The sequence below is a fragment of the Ptychodera flava genome, chromosome 3, assembly GCF_041260155.1.
Source record: "Ptychodera flava strain L36383 chromosome 3, AS_Pfla_20210202, whole genome shotgun sequence".
Taxonomy (NCBI): domain Eukaryota; kingdom Metazoa; phylum Hemichordata; class Enteropneusta; family Ptychoderidae; genus Ptychodera; species Ptychodera flava.
Genome location: NC_091930.1, coordinates 41,711,141 through 41,722,637, shown reverse-complemented (window position 1 = coordinate 41,722,637; position 11,497 = coordinate 41,711,141). Strand labels below are relative to the sequence as shown.

General features: G+C 37.9%; 1 protein-coding gene across 4 annotated transcripts; it reads left to right on the top strand.

The window, feature by feature from the left end:
* Nucleotides 1–219: 219 nt before the first annotated feature.
* LOC139130051 (uncharacterized) lies at nt 220–6,046 on the top strand. Of its 4 annotated transcripts, none has more exons than XM_070695768.1 (8): nt 220–588; nt 2,276–2,593; nt 2,968–3,188; nt 3,514–3,590; nt 4,194–4,402; nt 4,774–5,172; nt 5,598–5,749; nt 5,973–6,046. In XM_070695768.1, the coding sequence occupies exons 6-7, from the start codon at nt 4,828–4,830 to the stop codon at nt 5,733–5,735; spliced, it is 483 nt and encodes a 160-aa protein (XP_070551869.1). In that variant the 5' UTR covers nt 220–588; nt 2,276–2,593; nt 2,968–3,188; nt 3,514–3,590; nt 4,194–4,402; nt 4,774–4,827; the 3' UTR covers nt 5,736–5,749; nt 5,973–6,046. The 4 variants fall into 4 exon arrangements, with proteins under 4 accessions (XP_070551869.1, XP_070551871.1, XP_070551868.1 ...); XM_070695767.1 differs by lacking the exon at nt 220–588 and adding an exon at nt 1,872–1,991; XM_070695770.1 differs by lacking the exons at nt 220–588; nt 5,598–5,749 and adding an exon at nt 1,871–1,991.
* Nucleotides 6,047–11,497: the final 5,451 nt, after the last annotated feature.

Below are 11,497 nucleotides of genomic sequence, written 5' to 3'. Positions count from 1 at the left end.
AAATACTGTATACGCTGCAGCCAGTGCAGGTGGTACGTATATACTCCACAAAATGGCCACAGACGGCGTGAACTTTCTGAAAGGATTTCCTAAACGTCCTCCTTGGTACCTTAGAGACTTACACGTGATGTCCTGGAAAGTATTCTCGGCAGTAATTCCAGTTTATGTTAACATGCACACATTTTATAGCTGAACGACATGATAGCGCGAGATACGGTACACATTCTCGCGCTCCCAGGCTCAATTGCGCATGCTCATACTGGCAGACTACGTCACCTGTGTTTTGCTTCCGGCGCGGCCGACTTGGCAACTTAGGTTGAGCAAACAAATAACGAACAGCCGAACGCACTCTCAGTGATGGCGGCCATACCGAGACGATCGCTCGCCGTGCGCGTGTTGTTCCTCGAATTCTGACCCATAATCATTTAAAAAATGCATTCAAATGTGATAGTGAAAGCTGTTCTCAATTAATAAGGTGGCATACTCAGCATAGCTGGATGTTTATCGCTAGTTTACCTTTGACCTCGCGACATTTGCAGGAGAAGTTTCTTAGCACGGACAACTTGATAACATAAAGCATGGCGGTCTGTAAGTATTTTCATTAATGTGTTGTGTAATTTACGAGGTTCAGATTTTAAGTAAATCAATTTTAACAAGATTGAAACCGATTTAACCGTGTCCGCAGTGATTTAATCTGTACATTTTATGGCGTGATTTGTCATGGGTTATTTTTTATGCGTGTGGGTTTTTTATTTACGTCCATATGTGCGTTGCAGTTGAGCATAGTTTTTCGGACCATCACGCATGTCTCCCTGGTAACGGGTTTGTTTACACACTGGCATATTTTCTGGCGCCTTTTTCAATCGTCTGTTGGCCTAGACTGTGAAAATGTCATTCGAATTTCATGCTCGTGTGCTAAAAAACCGGTGTCGTATTTGTGCACGGAAAATAAATGGCACAAGTTATCCATGCTCCAATTTTATCGTGGAGTTAAAGAATTGTTTCAGAGTACAGTTTTAGTGAAGACATTCTGATGTTCACCCGTCCAATTTTTGTTGTCGCTGTAAGAGAGTCATTGCTCCATGGCAGCAGGCAGAAAGCAATAACAGAACCTATCGGCCAGGGACACACGTAGTGAAATGGTCCAGACACTGTAGAGTACGGAGATGTGCGGTGTGTGATGCATTGTGTAAGGCAGGAAAGAAAAAGAAAGACAGTAAAACAGGGGCGGACCAAGTCAATACCAAGGCGGTGACATTTCTGGTATCACTGGCAAGGAGACAGGAAAGACGGGGAAACTACAGAGTGAAACTCATGGCAGTACAAATCTAACAGCAGCTGTAAAACAGAGGGCAGGAAAAAGATGAGAAGATTCATTCCCTTGCAGAGACAGAGGTTCAATGATCTCATTGAAGAAATGGAGTGTCCCATTTGCAAAGACATAATAGATGGACCAATACAACTTTTGTGTGATGGACCACATGTGTTTTGTGCTGAATGTTTGTGTCAGTGGTTGCAAGTTTCTTCATCCTGTCCTGTGTGCCGTCTCTCTATTATGTGTGAATCTATTATAAGTCCCCCCATTGCCTTTGCAAACATGCTATCAAATGCCACAGTCACATGTGATTATGGGAATGTCGGTTGTAAGTCAGTTGTGCCACTGCAAGATCTGCAACACAACACGGAACGGTGTGTTTACCAGTCCATTGCTGGAGACCACTGCTTCTCGTCAGTGAGCCCATTTCCATCAGAAGCCACCATACTCCAGTCCCCATTCCTGACATAATCAATACCGAGACATCAAATGATGAAACATCAAGGGATAGGCAGAACAATATATGTGCAGTGAAGGCCGCAGAAATGTGTTGCAGAATGTATCAGCGGTGCATATGCTGCTACAGTATGAAGAAATGGCAACAACACTTGTCAAGAAAAAAATAGATGCAAACAGAAGTGATGATAGTTTGATAAAGGTTAAAACCAAGGGCCAGGTGAGTTTTTTACCAGCATTACTCTTGCTGATCTATACCCACATATCAATATACAGTTAGATTTTGGAGTACATTCTTCTGATAAAGCTATCATGGAATATGATAATTTGTAAATTTGTATTTGTAATAACATTTATTTGGTTTTGTAGTACATGTGTGACCTGGTAGTGGTTCAACAAATTAATTTCATCAAGTAATGAGCTAGTCCAATTTCATGAATTTATCACCCACATATACTTTTGAAAGATAAATTGGTTTTTCAATTTTTGGTGTGATTTTTTCAGCCATTGTGTTTAACATATACACCAAAGCCACGAAAAACAACCTCAGAAGCTAGCACTAGGACAAGACGTCAGAGGGTGTTGCAGTTAAGTCAGAGGAGAGACATTGTCAGTGGTGGTGATGCGATGCTGCAGCTGAGTGAGAGGAGGTGAGACACCAACAAAAGGACAAGAAGGAAAATCCTCCAGATCTTGGGACTCACTCCTGACATACCTCCAGGTGCTGGCCTTCATTTGGAAGTTGCTATGGGAACAACATGGGCTGCCAAGAGGAAATTACGGCGTTACTTCAAGGCATGGCATGTGAATATTGGAAGTGGGGTATGTTATGCAGGTCATTCCCCCCCCCCCCCCCCCCCCACTCATCAAGGTCACTGTCCTTCTTGACCTCACAACCATGAATTTAATAAGTCATGTTTGGAATTTTCTGGAAATTTAATTAGTTGTGTAAGAGAGAGAATTTTAGAACAGTAATTAGCATGTCAATAAAAGTTCTAGATTGTTCTTATATGCTCTTATATAAGCACATGAGTATTAATATTGGGACAGCAGGCTTGCAGTCAGACTTTTGGGATTGTGTGCAAACTCTATTATGATCATGTAGAGAAAGACTGTGGATAAGTAATCTTGTTATCACATATTACTGAATATATGTGTTACTGTTGTTTTTGCATCTTGTTCATATTTGTCTTCAGGTCTAGCAAACTTACCCGGCATGGTACAATACCTACCAGTGAAATTTGGATAAAGTTAGGTGGGGACAAGGGTCAAGAAACCCTGAGAATGGTTTACCAAATGTAGCAGATAATACAGTGATTTGGAGTACATTTGCAGCACCTGATTCCTATTACAATTTAGAAATAGCTTTAGCTGTTAACAGAGGTCAGGTAGACAAACTGGATGGCACAAAGTGGAAGTAAGTCTAAACATGCATACTGTGTTTACTAAACAATGAACAGATTGTACCATATATCTATTTTGGTACAATATTTGGAACTTAAGATATATCATATTGGTTATCCAAGTTTAATACATGCATTATACTGCTGATCCAAAAATCTGAAAAACAATGTGCAAATCTGACCAAACTTATGCAGCATAAATATGATACCTACATTAATAGCTTACAAAAGGCAAAGTAGTTTTCTTGCATGTACAAAATGCATTGATGTGTAGAAACATGGGCATTAATTTAGAATGGTGTGGACAATCGTCTTACATTCCACTTTGATTTATTTCAGGGACAAGACACTATTAGCACGGATGATGGGAGATTATGAGTATCTGGCCAAGAGTTATGGATTGTCTGGACCAAATGGTATGAAATGTATACTTGCATGCTATGATTTATACGTAAGAAAAGTTGAGGCACTGACAGGACAGGCAGTTTATTGTGTACACTTCAGTTTTACCTATGATTTACATGTGTACATCCTTGACCTATCAGTTTGCAATATGTGCGACTGTTAATAATCAGCATGCATTGTGTATGATATGCTGTAGAACACAATTATGATAATTTGTTGTAGTTTTTCGTTGACTTAAGACATTCACAGCTAACATTGATTAGTCAGATAAATTTAAAGGAAGGGGTACACAGTGGGTCAGATCTTGATAAATATTTGCAAGCTATTGACAAATGATTGTTTTCCTCTGTAGAAATTCTTGTGTTTATTTCTCAATTTAATTCTTACACATAGTATTAATATGTATACTGGCAATGCAAAATGTAGTAACCATGAATTCTTTGAAATAAATATTTAAATTGATAAGTTTGCATATTACAGGTACATCCTCTCCAAGAGTTCACACATGCACATCAAATTGACTTCATGAACACCAGTCATGTCTATACCTACTAAGGTTTTTAAGTAATTATGTCAGTTTTGTTCCTTGTCTTCCTCACATTGAAATATTTTAGGGAAATATTTTTGCGTATGCTTTGTGATCAGCAAGGAACAAGCACAGTTGCTGAAGGAGGAACAACTATTGTCATCAATGAAGATGAGAAACCATGATGATATCAGAAAATGTCACAGTGAATTTCTTTCAACTGGTGGAAACCTAAGGCATGCCATGCAGCACTACAATAGTGTCAGAAAGCCACTTTTCAATGTACCACTGCACAGAGTATGTACTAATCAATTCAATCCACTATGTTGTTTGCTTCCATTGACCAACTAAACATATAGCTCTGTTCTGTTTCAATCAGTTCACTTTACCTTTCTCTGACAGTTCAACAGACCACACTGTGACCTATCTACATATATGCATGCCACTATGTCCATAATGGTGTGCACAAATAGAAGTTTATTAGTGAAGCTATATGCGAAAACAAGTTGACAATGAAGCCAGCACATATGTCAGCATTTGTGATCAATCTAGTTGTTGTTATTTGTATGTAGTGTTTTCTTCATAAATAGGTAGGTATGAAAGTTACAAGATATTGTCATACATTAAAAGTAAAAGATACATGTGCTAACCCTTATATTTTATCACAGGTTGCAGTCCCAGGGTTGCACATCAGTCCTGGCTTGTTTTAAAAGTTTTTCACCATGATGCAAGCTAGCTGTGCAGTACTGGATATCAAGATCATCACGACTCTGGAGAGAGATGATGACATTGATGAACCCGTGCTGAAGCCTGCTGGATTTGACACATATGTAGCCATGTTGAAACAAGTCGAGACATTACAGTGTGAAGCGAAAGAACTCCAAGAAGAAGCTAAGACCTTGGCTGATAGTGTTGAAAAGGCTCTCCTTGCTGATGATGACTGTGACAATGATGATGATGATGACGACAACAGTGAAGATGATGGCAGACCGCCACTAATGACCTTGGGCAAAGTTAAAAAAGCCCAGGAGAAAGTGCAGGAACTCAGTGAAGAAGCTGACAGGAAGGTTAGTATTTATGAATAGAAGACCATACTACATTAACAAAATAAAAATACATGATTTTGTGATAATTTTGAAATCTTGTGAGACACAATTAATTTCAGTGGCAGTGAGTTGCTAGCCAAGTCAAACTTTTTATCAAACTGGAATAGTTGCCATGTTAAATAAACATGTAATGTTTGTTTAGCCTGTATCATGTGAGAACACCCACAGATAACCTGTCTAGCAACCTGAGATCTCAGAGGGTCTCCTTCATCTTTGAAAATGGCATATTGATACCAGAAGTAAGATCATTTTTGTGATGATAAGCAATAACATTGTCAATCTCAAGTGCACAGTCATGTCTATGCTGCATTTTCAGAATTTTGGCTTGTGCACATTTGTAGTGCAGTCATTTCCAGACAACACAGTGTTTATCTTTGTTTTCTTAGATATCTGAAGCTACAGACGTAAAAGCGAAACTGCCAAAACAATGTGGTTTTGTAGTCTGCGGTATTGACCAAGCTCTGCAGTCATTTGGTGTTGGACGTCATTCTTACCACGGCAGGCATTCATCGGAAATCATGTGAACAAGTGCTGTAAAGTATGTGTTTTACAACTGTAACTGTTTTGTTGCTAAAGTCATTAAAAGGTTCAGTATTCTGCTTGTCAGGATTTCAAGCTTTCAGTGTCAGATTTATTGTGTGTTATATATACTACAGAAGATGTATTTCGTCTACATTATTTTGACCTACTTTCAGTGAAACAACTCTGTTTGCTTCTTTGAAAGAAAGTTATCATATCCTTTTTTATTTTTTGTGTTTCAGGAAGAAAACATTCAAACGTTGTGCAAGAGCGTCATCAGGACCACAGCAAGAATATGCCCATAGCTGAATGAACAATGACAGGCTGCACACATTTGTGGTCTGTATAAGCCAATATTTTCAAAATTTGCAGCCTGCCATAATCTTTAGAGTACAAGCAATAGAATGTCAGATGAATATATTAGCATTCTCAGTTCAAACATATCACATTTAATGGCATATTACAGAGAACACTTTCCTAATGAAAGTGTACCCCCCAAAATGCATATGTTAGAAGATCATGTCATCCCTCAGATTGAAAACACAGGGTTTGGCTTTGGTTTCCTCACAGAACTGTGTAGAGAGTATCCATCATGAGATTAGGAAGGGAATGGACCGGTATAGTAAAGTACCTGGCCATAATGGTTTAAAGAAATTAGAACTTATGGTAAGGGAGCATCATGTGATGACCAATTCAAGTCATGTGAAAGTGCCAAAACACAAAGGGGTTCATGCAGAACCAAATAAGCAACCTGAAATAATGATGGCCATAGTGATAAAAGTAAAGATAAATCATGATAAAATAAACATGTAAAGAACAAATTAATTAAGTCAATAACAAACCAATATGTAAATAAAAACATTGAAATCTGGTTCTTTCTATGAATCATATTTTTACTAAATTGATGCTTGTATTTTTAGTCCCAAAGATACCGTCCGGGGGACTTATAGGTTTGGTCATGTCCGAGCGTGTGTCAGTGTGTGCGTTTGTCTGTCCATGCATCCGTCTGTTCACGCAGATATCTCAGAGATACATGGAGCGATTTCATTCAAACTTGGTACAAGGATTACTTGATATGTCATACATATGCACGTCCATATATATACATATGCATGATCCAATGTGGCCGCCATGCGGCCATTTTATTACAATTTTTTATGTACAGAGCTATAACTCCGACTTGTTTCAACCGATTTTATTAAAGTTAGTACAAGGACATTGACCTTCATACATATGCACATCAATTTGTTTCACAACATTATCCAATATGGCTGCCATGCGGCAATCTTATTACAATTTTGTCATGTACGGAGCCATAACTCAGGCATATCTCAACCGATTTTATTCAAAGTCTGGTACAAGGACATTGACCTATGTCATACATATGCATGTCAATTTGTTTCATGATATGATCCAATATGGCCGCATGGCAGCCATTTTGTTACAATTTTTTCATGTCCTTAGCCATAACTCAGGCCCGTCTAAATGGATTTTATTCAAAACTTTGTACAAGGACTTTGACCTATTTCATACATATGAACATGATATGGCTACCATGCCACCATTTTGTTACAATTTTTTCATGTACGGAGCAATTACTCAATCATATCTCAACCGATTTTATCAAAGTTGTTACAAGGACATTGACTCATGTTACACATATGTATGTCGATTTGTTTCACGATATGATCCAATATGACCACATGGCGGCCATTTTGTTATGGTTTTTTTTCATGTCGAAAGCCATAACTCTGGCAAGTCTCAACCGATTTTATTCAAAGTTGGTACATGGACATTGACTTATGTCATACAGATGCATATAGATTTTTTAGACAGTAAGATTAAATATGGCTGCATGGCTGCCATTTTGTTACGATCTTTTCATGTACAGAGCCATAACTCAGACATCTTTCCACCAGTATCATTCAAAGTTGGTATAAGGACATTGACCTATGTCATACATATGCACATTGATTTGTTGAACGGCGTGTAGCAGTATCATGTCAATTACCTAAGTTTCATAATTAGACTGATATGTCGAGAAATACTGCATCAGATTTCATGAAACTTGGTACACATGTTAAGCTTACATTGCTTTAACAATGAAAAAGGCATTTATCAGTGTCATTTAATTAATTTGTAATTGCTTATTAATGAACTTTCCTAATTAGAGTTATATATCCACAAATACTGCGTCAAAATTTGATGAAACTCGGTACAGATGTTGATCTCATAGTTTGTAAATACTGCATCAAACTTTATGAAATATGGTACCGGTGATAATCTATTAGTGTTAGGATAGTATGCAAAAATGTTCGGCAACATCCTGTTGATTCATTACTAATTGACTCATTTAATGACATTTTGTAATTAGGATGGCGGCCTACATTGGTTTTATGTTTTCACCACCGTGGAACTCATTCTTGGCCATTTAGCGCCATCTGTATCACAGTATTTTTATCATAGACCTAATTAATGAAGAGGACTCTATCCTCTCTGAGGACTTTTAATTAAAGTACCAAGAACAAGTGGGGACTGTGCCATCAACGACTTGTTCAATTTAAAATTGATGCTTGAAAAGTCATCTTTATGGTAAGTCCAGTATATGTAATGATGACTTACCATTTTAGGATGTTTTCACATGTTCAAATGAAACTTCCTTCAGTTTTATCTTACATGAAATATCATGGAAAAGTTAAATTTTTAGCATGAAAATAAGAATGAAATACTTCTAAATGCTTTCATTATGATTTAGTATATATACTAAAAGTACAGATGTAAATAACCTTGTTTGCTTATCTATTTACAGAATACAACGACCCTGGAAGTTGCAGGTGTCCATTTGATTTCAAGTATTTCTCATTTTTTAATTTTGTCTGTATTTTTCAGATTGTATTTAAAATAAAGGTATTTGATCATTTCAATTTGTATTTTTTCAGTTTCTGTGTACCTTTCCCTTTCGTTTCCTATATTTTTTGTTTAGCTCTTTATTTGTCCCTTTTTTAAAATGCAACTTTGTGGGATAAGTTACTTTGATATTCAGAGAGTTTGTAAAAGATGTTTGCCCGAAACTTTGTTATCGGTACATGTAATTTATTTGAGTCTTGTCACTTCAAGAAATAAAAAAAAATGTTTTATCTATATGCACGTGCCTGTTTTGATCATTTATGTTATGGTTTGAAGTAATTTTTAATAACATTACAGTTAATTTGCCATTGTGCTGTTAAAACAATCACCGTACAATACAAATAAGGCAATAATACATTGATTTCTGCCTATATGATGAAAAAGGTGCCTCTCTAATTTTTGCCGTTTGTGGCACGTTCTGTGGCTTCCGATTGAATGTGTATCCATAAAGTTCGCACACAAGTTAAAAGTCTGGGCCTGCTGGGTATCGCTTTAAACTGCTTAGTGTCACTTTTCCGACAAGCATTTAATTACTCCTTGGCCTAATGATATCCCTCTCTCCGTACAGTATGATGCATAATTCTGCGCTGCACGTACAACAATTAGAAGTCACCCCTTTTGAAAAAATTAAAATAAACAACACCTTTTTTCAGAATTCCCAGAGCTTCAATGAACTAGTGTTATTACATTTCTATATAATACTTATAGCCCCTAAACTTGTAATAATAATAATAATATAATAATAATAATAATAATAATAATAATAATTTATTTATAAAGCGCCAATATCAACAACAAAGTGATCAAGGACACTGTGATAAAAATTACATATAACTAAAAGCAATTAAAACAGTAAAAAAACTACAATAAAACCATCTAAAACCAAAGTCCAAAAGCAGATTTAAAAAGGAAGGTTTTAACATTAGTTTTAAAAATTGACAGGCTAGGAGAACGCCGAAATATCTAATGGAAGACTGTTCCAGAGTATTGGAGCTGCTACACTGAACGAATGATCTCCATACTTCTTTGTGCGCGATCGCACCGGACAAAGTCTGAACTGGTCAGCTGACCTTAAATGTATAGTTTTATTGGGAAAAATAGCCTATTTGAAAATTAAAACTTATATAAACATTTCAGTTTGTGTCAATTTTGACTTATTTTTTCAAACAATATGCACACAACATTGAGTCCGTTAGCCATGTATCGAAATCATCCCGTCTAAGGCATTTTACCCACTACGATTTTATGTTAGTTAGATTCTCAGCTGTTATAATCTGCTTATTTGTAATTTAACTGATGGTAGATAAGAGTGTAACGACTTATTTTGTAGGGAGGAGGTGTCACGCCCTCTCTAGTAAAATAGGAATGGGTTAGGGGTAACACATTTACCGCTAGTTTGAAACAAAAACAACAAATTACCATAGCCCATATGCCGTCCGCTGGCTTTTCTGACGTGTTTGCTTTGCACTGCCGGCCTGTAGCGGCGCTGTACAGCAACAGGTTAGAAAAAGACCAAGCACGGTTGCCCGTTAGCTGCAATTTTTTAAGCTACACCCTAGCAAGACGACATACGCTAATTCACGCATAGTCCTGGGGCATGTGCTATTCAAGTGCATTTGGACTTTCCGGTTAATTTTGTGCTAGTAACCTAGCCACAACAATGATCGTGGTATTGCTATCAGGTGAGATCACCACTGATCAGGGCCTGCTCGTCTCCCGGCAGGCGTCAAACATGCAACGCTCGTTCACTGAGGCCGCTGCAGTCAATCAGCTGTGCAACCAACTTTTGCGGTCTATAGTAACAAAAATTTAATACTGAAATCTTGGTGCAATAAACCCATGCATAGTGATGGATGAATGTAAATTTGAGTAAAAAGACAGCAATTCTTGGTCTTGGACTTTCCTCGGGGCATTCGACGCAAGGAGCATGGCGGTACACAAGAGAATAGCGCTTGGTTGTGTTTACGAGAATTAAAATTGACCAGACATTCCAATTCACAAGTACTTGAGCGACATTCCACCGACAGAGTATATGAGATTCATTGAAGACGGCGTGGAGGTCGCAAAAGAAGTTTCAGGTGTTGGTCGAATATTGTGCTAGCTAGACTTACATAACTGTTACTGGATTTGTTAATGACGTTGATTGAGCTACGGCAGGTATACAAAGATACATCGACTTCAATACAACCATTAATAGATTCATCGATGTCGCTAGTGGAAAGGTTGAATTTATGTTCAAATACATGAAAGCTGTTATTGACGAGTTCACAGAAACTGATATCGCGATCAAGGAGAAGATGACGAGAACACCGGTGCTACTGGGGTGATTATACATGGTACAAAGCAAAACATTGATAACGGTGAAAAAAGTATCAGGGAGTATCTGGACGCAATCTGCCATGACAGGCGTTATATGAATGAGCCAGGACTATCAAGACTTTTCCAGCAAGAAGAGGGTCAAGCATACATCCGATTCGTCCAGGAACAGAACAGATGCATCATAGACGTTTCAATCAGTAGGGAGGGTCGCACTGGTCGTACAGAGGAAATAGAGGCACCTCAAAGATTGTACGCCACTCTTACCACTGTCTGCCATGTTCACCTGTATGATAGAACAAGGGTACTTGTGATGAAAGGAGGTATCACTAAGATGCGGGTCGATGCTATCGTGAATCCAGCTAATAATAGGCTGGACCACGGCGATGGAGTTGCCAAAGCTAACATGATGTATCGCAGACCTTCACATGTCAATATCACAACATGTCCTCAGAGAGAGAGAGAGAGAGAGAGAGAGAGGAGAGAGAGAGAGAGAGAGAGAGAGAGAGAGAGAGAGGTCATTGTAGTGGCCGTGAAGAAATTC